Source organism: Melanaphis sacchari, unplaced genomic scaffold, assembly GCF_002803265.2.
Source record: "Melanaphis sacchari strain LSU unplaced genomic scaffold, SCAv2.0 Contig44_pilon_pilon, whole genome shotgun sequence".
Taxonomy (NCBI): domain Eukaryota; kingdom Metazoa; phylum Arthropoda; class Insecta; order Hemiptera; family Aphididae; genus Melanaphis; species Melanaphis sacchari.
This window is the reverse complement of record NW_020271295.1, coordinates 1,619,216-1,631,634: the sequence shown is the minus strand read 5'-3', so window position 1 is coordinate 1,631,634 and position 12,419 is coordinate 1,619,216. Positions and strand designations below refer to the sequence as shown.

Here is a 12,419-nt window from a genome sequence, read left to right as displayed (position 1 = left end):
TTAAGTCATAGTATAAAAGAACAAATAAATAATATATTTTACACATATTATAGAGCATATTATGGTATACATGAATTCTTTATTTTGAAACTATATTGATAAGGGGTTTTTTTAGATAACTGATGATCACTTATAATACTTAAAGCTTTTTAAATTAATAATAATATAATAAAATATAATAATTTGATTTAAAATCTATTGATTTATTTTGATTATAATAATATAAGTGAATACAATATAAATACAAACAAATTGGTAAGCAATAAAAAATATGAACACAACATATATAATCAACATTTTGATAGCATCACGATTAGCTCTGCCTATTTCTCAACAAAATAATTGTAAACAATTCACTAAAACAACTTTGGAAATAAATAAAAACAATAAATATACATATCTAAAACAATACTATAATAATTAAAACATTTTGTGCTATTTTAAACAATAAGTAGCTCTGTGCAATTTCATTAATGATCAAGTATTCTAAGATTGCCAGACACTATCTTGTTCTCGAGTGTTGCATTTGAAGGGATATCGATTCTATCTCCATGATTGGCAATGATAATAACAGTCCCCTAAAAATGTAACCATTACATGAAATTTAATATATTTTCAACATATAATACACAAACACAAAACTTAATTCTTACTTTTAAAGAAACATTTCGACCGAACGTTACATCACCAGAAACAGTTAAATGATCCAATTCTAATATATCAGGAATTGTTGCAAAACGAGATAAAAAGTCTTTCACTTTTGCGAAATCTTTATCACCAAGTTTAACTAAAGGAGTAGTAGGAAACATTCTTAATGGACTCATTGATAATGATCCATTTCTCATGTGATATAAGTTGCTCATTACCAATAAAAGATCAGAAGTTTTTTTAACTGGTAAGAAACGGCTTCTAGGTACATTTATACCTAAAATTTTTTTTCAACCAAATAAAATTATATTAAACATTGTAAAAAAATTACAAACTTAATTTTTTAATTAACATACCAAGACCGCCATTAAAAGATTTCATAGCAGCACCAACTGCTGTTTCAAGTTGAATGATATTTAAATTGTTGTCCAATGTTTTATTATTAACTATAATTTCCAAATTCATGGAACCTTCATTTAAAACTTTCTCAATAGCAGTAAGTTTAATCCATAAGTTGTTGGTGTTGAAAAACTTAAATTTTTTTACTGATTTAAATTCTTCAAGATTTTCTTTGGGAACTTGCGCTATTTCAAGCAGTCTCAATTTATTCTCATATTGAATTAAAGTACCACCTTTTACGTCAGCCTTAGTTTTATTTGTAACTTCCATTACAAATTCAAGGGAATCAGTTTCACGGCCCAATAACATGTTGAGGATATTTAGGTCAACAGTTGCACCTAAGTTGTCAATGTTTGAGATGAAACAATAGTCACGACCCTATGAAATAAATACTATTTATTAAAACAATTCTAAAATTAAGAAATGGTATTTTGTAGTATTCAGAAAATAGACAAATTTGTTTCTATGGCTAGAGTACATACAACACAGAAAAATACATTCTGTATGATGCATAAAATAAATATACATTGTAAAGTCTCATTTTAAGATAATGTCAGAATAATATTTATTAAATTTATCTATCTATACTCGTTAAAACGAGACCACATTTTATCTTTCTTTATCAAAATTATAAAAAGAAAACATATTACCGAAATTACTAAATCAGTAACATATTTATATGATGCTGTATAAAGATTATTTTAAATACTTATAAAAGAATATACTATTTATTTATATTAACTTCTAGATTATAAGTATAACTATCAAAAGGAGAAAAATATATTAAAAAATATTATGTAAAGCATTATACTATTAATCAAATTTTTCTAAATGAAAAATGTGAAGAACAGTTTAGCCATCACAACAAGAATGTATTAGAAGATAATAAATTGTATTATATGTAAATTATATAATTTTTTAATACAAATTTAAAAAAAACTTACACTATCAATAAACTTTTGCAATAATCCTGAATTTTTAAAACTATCATAGAAATCTCCGTGACCAGGAGGATACCATCTAAAACACAAAATAAGTAATTTTTAGTAATGTAAAATTAAATACTAATATTATTTATCTAACTAACGCTTCAATGTTGCCTTCAATATCACAGTCTTGTGCAATTGGTAAAAGTGATTCTTTAGATACTCGAGGAAAACAGCTTTGATTAAATGTATATATCTCTACTTGAAGTCCTTTATATTTACGAATGATTTGTTCAGTATCTTTATCCGTATTAAAAGAGTTCATTAAAACCAATGGTACATTGACATTATATTTTTTATTTAAATGCTGCCAAAAAATGTAAAAATGAATAGTATTAAAATTAAAATAATAATTTCTTTTTATAATTACTAACCTCAATTTGTTGAACTGTTAAATCAAGGAAGGTAAGATCATTTCTGACTTGTATAACAGATTTTGGACCACGGCATCCCATGGATGTACCAAGACCTCCATTAAGCTTTACAACCACCAGTTTTTCAAGCTTTGAATGAATATCATCAGGACTTGGTTTTGATAAAGTTTCATAATCTCGTATCTAAATTACATTGAGTACATAATGTATTTATAAAAATTCAAATTAAATACATCTATAGGTTAGATTTAACTCAAACTCAGGACCATTTGTATTTCTTGAGGAAATAATAATATCCGTATGGGTAACCATCAAATAAAAATGTACTTTTGAATAAGATGACATTAAATAGATTTAACATTTGCATTATCAAGAATTAATAAATTATTATCTATAACTTCTGTTAATTTTTGATTCTTTTAAAAATGTAATTGATTTTTATTTAGTTTAATTAATGAAATTATTGTAAATTGGGTTATGTTATTTAAGTTTAAAAGTTTAAAAAATGTATATAACAGTTAAAAAAATAATTTTTTTTTTTGATAATTTATTTGTGTGTATTTCCAAATATGTATACAATAATTTAATGATCAATTTATATAAGAACAGTCAAATGCCAACAATTTCAAAATATATTTAGTCTTTTTAATGTATAAATTGTTTTACTTTCATAGTCAAATAAAAAAATAATACTATATTGATTGTTAATTAAGTTAATTAAAAAAAATATATATTAGATAAACAAACAAAAAATTATCTGTAGGTCAAAGATTAGGTTGTTAATACAAATGGAAATATTTTTATATTTCATTAATATTATACACTTACAGCATCTGCAGGTAGTTTTTCGATCTTTTCCCAATCAACTGATGGGCCAGATTCTTCTAGGAAACGTTGAAATAAACGTGAAAACGCTGTAAATTGAGATTTGGCCAAATCTTTTTTATCATCTGGTGCAGTTGCAAGTAAAGATGCCATTTCTTTTTCTAGTTGTACCAATGAGTCACGTTGGGTAACTTCTTTAAACTCTTTCAAATCTGTACTTGAAGGTACACGAGAGTGTCCTTTTGGCTGTAAATAAAAATTAAAAATGTAGAAATATAATTAAGTATAACATAAATAGTGATGCACTGATGCATTATTATATACTATATAAATATTGGGCACACATTATACTAATACAATAAATATTGTGTTAAAAATAATTAAAATATTTTTGAGTTTTTTTTTTTTTTTTTGAAAGCAAAACAATAAAAAATTAATTCATTATTTTCAAAAAAAAAAAAAAATGTGTGCACAAGCTATCAATTTCTTTTTTAAATACCAACTTTTATTTTATTTAAAGTAATATATAATAAATAGAAAAATAAATATAATAATAATTTTGATAATTTCTAAAACTGCCTACTAATTAGAAAATAAATTAATATTTGGGTTCCTAATAAATTAATATATTTTATTTGAAACCCAGAGAAATCTTAGTTCAAATATCAAACATCAATTTAATAAAATAATGTGTATATAATAATGAAACCAAAATACAATATTTCATTTAGTTTTTAAAATATTATTAAAATTAGTTACCTAGATGAATATTATAATTCTATAATTACATTTTTAATATGAATTACCCGAAATATAAATTACTATTATTCTGTATGTAAATACAATAATGAATATAATGTTAAATTAAAAGATCGGCTAAATAATAGATTCATATTATTTGTCATGCAATAAATATTAAAAATTAAAATAATAATCTATGAAAAGAATATAGGTATTATGCCATAAATAATAATAATATTAAATACAATAGAGCAGTAAAATTATTATTTAAATATAAAGTCAAATAATTGTCAATAACTTAGAAATGTGGTACAATATTTACTAAAAATGTCATCATATTTCTTCAAATTTTGTATTTTATATCAAACATTTTAATAAAGTAATAAATAAAAAAAAAAAAATAATAAGTGTATAAAAAAAATTATAAAAACATGCAAATTAATGTAATAAATATTACCTTAACGACATTCGTGGAAATATTTATTCCCGAGTATCCAACATTCGTTTCCTCGACCATTTTTCTAATAGAATTTTACAATATTTATTTTACTTTACTCGAATACCTACAACGTTAAACGAACATCCGTCACTAGGAACACAACATAAACTGGCCTTCCCTCACTCATAAAACCAGTTTTTATACAGCTAACTCATGTAGTATTTCTACAGCCTTTATCTAATCTGCAAAACGCAATTGTACCGTGTCGATCGAAAGCTCTCAATAATAATAATATATTCGTACTACATCGTAAAACGTTTTTTTCTTTCCTCCTATGATTTTTAAACCGTAATACTGTTAGCTATACAAGTCTGTTCATTTAATTATTATTTATTATCAATACTTCAATTACCAATGCTATATTGTTATCTAATATTTATCTATCCATAGTTCCACTACTAATCGACCACGACGTCATGAATAATAATGAAAAAAATGACGTCTTTGAATAATATTTTGTAACATGAAAATGAATTTTAATTAAAATTATTAAAAATAATCATGTCTATATTCTAGAAACATCGAAAGGTTAAGTAGGTACAATAATAAACTGTTTTATTTTTATCTTCCTGTTTCTTATATATTATGAGTATTCTTACCTTTTCATCATAATAATTTAATTGGCTAAACCTTTGACAACCCAAAACAAATGGTTTATGATATTCAGTCATAATTTAATACAGTTACACTTTTGAACAGGAAATAAAAAAAAAGTTTTAAATACAAATTGTATGAATAACAGTTAAAATATGTACACAAAATATAATATAAATAACAAATAATTAATTTTGTTGAATAATTGTGTTGCTATGATGCGTACAATTTTAATAAAATATTGATTTTGATTTTTGAACATAAACAGAAAAACGGTAAATTCTGCGAATACGAATGCAATAAATTTACACAAATTATTATCATATACCTACAGAAATAATACGAGTATGCATAGGTGTGCTAAACCTAAATTGTAAATAACGACTAAAATTATTTTTGACTCTTCCTAAGACGAAAGACGCGTTAAATTCATAGACGCAATTTCAGTTTTTGACTTGGGGGGGCTATCCATATATTATAAATCAAACAGACCTGCGTGGGGCTCCGCCCCAACACCCCGCACAAATATTACTTTATAATATACAACATAATCAATTTAAAATTTTTATCTAAGCCCCTTTCCTGCTTATACATTTTCCCCACCACTTTAATTGAACTGAAAAATACATATCCCTCTAACAGACTTTTATAATTACTAGGTAATAAGAAAATTACAAATACTAAAAAAAAAAAAAAATTGATGTATTACCTACTTGTTTATAGTTGTAATTTATAATCATTTTTTACAAATTCTTTTAATATTTCTTACTATTTCATTAGATATACTTCTTTCAATAAAAGTAAAAAAAGTCCAACTCTAATTTCAGTTGTTCAAATAAATTTTTATTTAAATTTGACTATTAGAGGCTTTTTTAACATTTGTCTTTAAGTTCTTCTAGAAAAGTTCAAGACCTAGGGTTAACTAAGTTTTATAAAAATAATGATAAATTAAGCCATTTTAATGAATTGTTAAACGACCTTGCGTTTCTTCTTCATAAACCTGTTTTCGAAGGAATAACTTACATTCAAATAAATGTTCCTTCTAATGGAAATTTTTTTAACTATTTTGACTCAATATGTGTAAATGGAATCTTTAGAAATGTAGAGACGGATACCAAAATTAAATTTAAAAAAAAACAAGTCCACTTTTTTCTCCAGATACTTCATAAAACAAAGATTGATGGTGATCACCGACAAATAATGTATGTGAATCGCGGAATAATAAATTTAGTCATTTAGTTGGCCACAGTTATTCGACAATTTGAACAGTTATCTAGAAAATAAATTTGAAAGTAGTAGCAGATAAGCGAAAATTGATGAATCAGTAAAATAAAAAAGTACAACACAAATCCGATTGGTTACTTTATACCACAGAATACAAAATCATTCAATTAAAATTAAAGAATTTATAGAAAAAATTGGCCACAATATTAGAACAAAACCAAGATAAAAATTGTAAGTAATTTTTTTTTTTTTTTTTAATAAAAAATATTTTAAAACACTAAATATTTTTATCTATCTAATTTTGTTTAAATTTAAATTTAAAATATTTAGAAAAAATTGTGTTTATAAACTTTTCAGATTTTTTGGTTTTGGTATTTATGAAAAACCTCATATTCAATTTTCAATCCTAAGCTATACAAATTAAAAATTTTATACATTTTTAACTAGGTACATTAATTTTTATTTCATGAAATTTGAATTACAAAGCTTATAATAAACTTATGAGGACCCCTGTGTTAAATTTTAAAGCTTTTTGAACAAGCAAAAAAATTGATATTAACATTTATAGAAAAATAATATAACATTAAAATATCTACTAATAGTTAAAAATATGTCAAAATATTGTTTTAAAATTACATAAAAAAAAAATAGATTTGTCACTCATTTTACGTAAAAATTTGTATTTGACCTTATTTTTTTGATTTTTCCCAGTGATTTTAACCCCCAAAGTATAATTTAGATCTATATTACAACCAGTAACCGTCCCCAAAGTTTAAAATAAAAGCATTTTAACTGCCTCAAAAAGCGATGACAGACATAAAAATAAAAAATAAATAAAATCTTATTATTATAAAATCAATAAATTTATCGCTCCGCTCATTATGGTGTAATTTGGCACGTTTAAATGAGTTACTTTGAAATCAAACATGCTTGAAATTTCCATGGAGACACGTAGATGCTGAATATATTAACCGGTCTACACTAGGCTAATATTTCCAGTAAACATATAATTTTTTTTTTTTACTTGGCACTAGCTAAAATAGTTTACAAATAATACAAAACATTTCAAGAGAATAGTGGTGAAGGATGACATTAATAGCTACAATATAGCTTGACAAATAGAATTCCATCCAAGTATCCTACTATCCTGGCTCTTTCACTAGCTTATAACTAAGCTAGTTATGTTTATACTAAATTATAGAGATACACGCTGAGTACTACCTCTTATTATACCAGCTCGAAATAAAACTGGCTTAGACCGGAAATTAATTATAGGCAATATAAAATAAATTAAATGCGTCGTTATTAAATGTATTATTTAATTAAATAATAAATATTATACATTTCAACTGTAAAAAAAATTGTTGTGTAGTGAAGTTTAAATTTGAACTATGGAATACATTTAGATTTGTAGTTTTCACTAGTATAATGTACGATATGTACGTGTATACACAATAGGGAGGTATTACGGAATTCAATCGGTTCATACCAAAAATTTACGTGATAGTCTAATTTAATTTTTATTATTAATGGATTATATCAAATTATTCACTGAGAATAAGTAATAATTACTAGGTAATTAATATTTTTTATAAAAATCAATATAAAAATGTTAATGCATTACGTTAAAATAAATAATTTAAGAACAAAAAAGAAGAAAACTTTTGATTGGCCAGTATAATTAATACTTTATTAATACTTGTTCTAATAAATTATAGTTTATATGAATTAATTGTAAAAATGAATTAAATTACTTATTAATTGGTGACGGTTCTAACTTATTATAATTTTTCAATTTTTTTTTTTAAACAGTTATCAATAAAAATATTATTTACACTAGCATTGTTTATAATTATATTTTATAATAATTTTATTTTAAATTTAAGTAGAATTGTTGCTACGAATACATTAATATCATAACTCCGAAAAATTAATTTATTTTATTTATATACAAGAATATATTATTTTTTTAAATTACATAAAAATTATTTAAGTAATAATTATCAAAATCTTTACTAATGTAAAGAATTTAATTTAAATACCTACATAAAATTTATAAAATATAAATAATAACAAAACAACGTTTAATGAATTAAATCCGAATAGAAGCGATACGTTTAATTTATTTTTAAGAACAACAAGCATAAACAACAAACAACACATTTAAAATATTAGAATAACTTTAAAACCTTGAGCAAATAACGTAAATTAGGAACCTAAATATTGCAATAGCCCCCTCATAAGAAATAGCGTATATAAACTACCTACTATTGTTGGTTATTATTTTATTAAATTGATATATTTAAACATTCAAGGTTAAGTTACCTGTTTTTATTTTTCAATTATTCATATATTCTACAGTATATATATACTTATAGTTGTAACTTAAAGTAAAACTTGGCCACGGAAAAATAATACAAATTAAAGTAACTAATACACCTCAAAAACAAACAAGCATAATATAATGACGTCGCAATTTTTAAGTTTTTTAAAATCAAAAATTATTATTCAAACATTTCAAATTCATTATTAATAAGGAAAAAATAACATAACTTTTATACATTATCGAAGCACCTTATTTAACTATTAATTCTTTTTTTTGCATTTTTGTTGGTTTTACCTTCTGAATTTATATATATACATAAATAAATGAGCTACAAAAAGTTTCAAGTCGATCTACTCAGGTTAACTCAAGCCTACTTGAATTTTAAATTTCAGTAGGTATATTAATTCATTCGTAATTTTATGATATATTTTATATTTTTATGTATATCTCATTTAAAAAATTAAATTAAAATTTGTTATATAGTATACTTTCATTTTTTAAATGATAAAACCAAACTGAATAAACCACACTTTTTTAAATTTTTTTTTACTTTTTACAAAAATTTGATGTTTATTGATTGAAATACTCCTAATAATATTATGCTTCGGAATATGAAATTAAAAATGTAAGGTATCATTTAAAACAGTAAAAAACTTAAAAAAATAACAACAAAAAATTTTTTTAACAAGTTAAGTCACTGAAAAAGTGGTTGTAGACACTTAAATGAATCACTGGTAGATAGTCTTAGCTAATATTCTACCCACCACACCATCATATTGGGTTCCATCATTGAACAACCTCCTTCCTCTTATTATTCATGTAAATACTTGTAATATGAGTCTTGTAAATATTATTATGTAATCATATTTTCTAATCACATTTCAATAGCAGATTGTAATTTTTCCAAAAAAAAATGATATTTAAATAAAAAAGTAGTTTTTACTAGTGAACTAAAAGAAAATACTATTTTAGCTTTACATAATTATGTTGAATATTATAACTGTTAACTTTTATTAATCAACTAAGATTAAAATTCTTAAATAGGTATAATGCTTTCAGTGTGTAATTATATTTAATATTATTTTTAATTATTTAGATATCTATAAAATTAGATTATAAGGAAAAATTCACAGTAAATTGTAGCCTTTTGGGAATATTTTATCAAGGAAAAAACTTATTAAGTTTTTGTTATTATTGTACTCTAATTGAACTTGACATAATACTTTTAAGTTAATAATATTTTAAAAAATACACAACATTGTAAATTATTGATTATTAAACAAAGATTAAACTTGTTGAGGAGAGTCACATGAGATACACATGCAATAATAAAAAAACATAATCATAAAATGTTATTATTTAAAAGATTAAGCAATGTAAATTCTCTTCCAGATATAATGGCACCTTTTCATTAATTGTTAAATATCACAAAAATGGTTTATTAATAATACATAAAAAGATATCAAATCATCAAAAATATGTATTATGACAAAAAACTAACAATTTGCATTTATCATCAATAACCCACTATCATTCAAAATTTTGATATACAACTAATTTACATATTATTTGCCAAAATAAAATGATCTCACAACTGCCATAACCACTACATTTTCTATACAATTTTTAATAGAAAAAATCAACTTATTTTTTTAATAATAATTTGAATGTATTCGCGTATTTTGAATTAGTAGATAACTAATAACATTAAGGATTGATTTTAAATTAAATACTTAAACAACATATCCATATTTGATGATAATAAACAAAACTACAAAAGTACTATGTTCAGATGAAGATATTGTCCAATAGGCTATAGCTTATCATAAAATTTTAAGCATAAACTATAGTAATTAATGGATTAATTAAGGATACAATGTCATGACGTTTGTTACATAATGAAAAATATTATTTGTGAATTAATGAAACAATCAGTACAAATGAATTAAATAAATATAACTAATTACCAACCATATATTATATTAATTTTTTTTTTTTTTTTTTATGACATAATAAAGAATTTGGACTTAATTAGTACAATAAGATTAAATGAGTAGGAAAAATAAAACCCATGAGAAGCATGACAGAAGAAACTACCTAGTATTTGCATAAATGTAAATGTTTAGATTTTTTTTTAAATTATATTTTTAATTGAGCTATTTAGGATAACTAAAGTTGCTAAGTTTTGAAAAAAAAAAGGATTAGGGTGCGAGTTAAGATTTAAATAAAACCACTTGTAATACATTTTTGCTTCTTCTTGTTAAGTTTTTAGATACAAGTCAATATAAAGGGTATGATTAGATATGTATAGTAGACTGTTGATAATTTTCCAAGAAGTTATGTTTTGAAAGCACAGAATTTTATAAAAGTTAGAAGTTTTTTTGTATTTCCCACAACTGGAGGTGATGTGTCCAGATTAGTTAAGAGAAAATTTGTAGATGAACAGTTTGATGTATTGTTTTAAATGTTTGTTATTGACCATAAGTGTTTTATAAATTAAATTGAATCATGACTTTTTTAACTTTGTATTCCAGTATCCTGATAAAACTATCTTTAAAATACTTATAATACCTAGATACTATTAAAAATATATTTTGCTTATGATAAAGAAGTCATAAACAAGTATATTTATAGATAAATAAATACATTGATTTAAAATTGATGTTAAATTAAATTATAGCCAATAATAAAGGATAGTATATTATGAGTTAATTATAGTTTGTACTCGTATAAATTATATTAGACAAGAAAAAAATTGATAATTTAATAAATTATATTAAGTGATAATTAGCTATAATTTATTAGCAATACTTTAAAATATAGAAAAATATAAATATTAGACTTTGTACTTAAAACTAGATCTCTATACAATGACAATGCTATCATTCACAGTCAACAAAAATAAGATTAAAAAGCATAAGTAATCAAGTCAATTAAAGAGAGTCCAATGTTTTTTTTTTATGTAGGATTAATGGATTTATTTATTCAGTTTTTAAACAACACTTATCTAATTATTTATAAAAATAACGTATAAGTAGAATGGTTGTACTTTAATTACTAAAGAAACTAACACAATAGAAATATACTTATGTTTATAAAAGCAAGTATAACTACTTGTTACATTTTTTAAATATGTTCTGTTACGATTGTGTTAATATTCTGTATCTAATACGGTTAATATGAGTTTTAATATAGTCGTAACATTTATAAAATAATAATAAAATGTACCTGATGATTATCTGTGTTCACAGATAATAAATTAGTTGATATTTTAGAATTCTGTGAAATGGACATGGTGATTCAATTAAATGACACTTAATGTGTATACTATACTATATAAACCAAATACTAATTAAAGAATTTGAGATTGAAATGTATTTTAGTAGAAAATATTAGTTTTAACTGTTTAAAGTTTAAAGTCACTGGACAATAGACTGTGGACACTAGACACTGAAGTGAAAAGTGAACAGTATTTACAATCACTAATGACACAAAACCACTATAGTGTCACAGATTGCAAGTATAGAAATCAGTTGTCATTTGTTATCGGTTATTATATCTTATCTGTTACTATTATCTAATATCTTTATTATCTTAACAATAAGAAGTATAATATTATATTGATCACCTTTATATTATATTCACAAGATTTTTAAAATGGCTAGGCTATTTGAATTTCAATTTTGAATTTCTGATTAAAATATTTTGATTGTACATAAATTACTAATGAATATTGTGGTTTGAGTATCTAATAATTAAAATATTCAAAAATATAAAGATATATTTTTATACTGCAGAAGTAT

At 23.0% G+C, this 12,419-nt stretch overlaps 1 protein-coding gene across 2 annotated transcripts; it reads right to left on the bottom strand.

Moving 5' to 3' along the window:
* Positions 1–393: 393 nt before the first annotated feature.
* Positions 394–12,036, bottom strand: LOC112597979 (UTP--glucose-1-phosphate uridylyltransferase). 2 transcript variants are annotated; one of them, XM_025344260.1, is made up of 8 exons: positions 11,845–12,036; positions 3,236–3,478; positions 2,408–2,590; positions 2,135–2,340; positions 1,992–2,067; positions 1,005–1,425; positions 654–925; positions 394–578 (listed from the first exon to the last, which is right to left on the bottom strand). In XM_025344260.1, exons 1-8 carry the CDS (start codon positions 11,908–11,910, stop codon positions 471–473), a joined length of 1,575 nt encoding a protein of 524 aa, XP_025200045.1. In that variant the 5' UTR covers positions 11,911–12,036; the 3' UTR covers positions 394–470. The 2 variants fall into 2 exon arrangements, with proteins under 2 accessions (XP_025200045.1, XP_025200047.1); XM_025344262.1 differs by lacking the exon at positions 11,845–12,036 and adding an exon at positions 4,431–4,710.
* Positions 12,037–12,419: the final 383 nt, after the last annotated feature.

Bases quoted from the DNA above. Each gene is read 5' to 3' on its own strand.
- LOC112597979 (XM_025344260.1), bottom strand. From the start codon at position 11,910: ATGTCCATTTCACAGAATTCTAAAATATCAACTAATTTATTATCTGTG. The intron at 2,068-2,134 runs GTTAGTTAGATA...TTTGTGTTTTAG, and splicing joins ATTGAAGGCAACATTGAAGC to ATGGTATCCTCCTGGTCACG. The intron at 926-1,004 runs GTATGTTAATTA...AAAAAATTTTAG, and splicing joins ATCTTTTAATGGCGGTCTTG to GTATAAATGTACCTAGAAGC.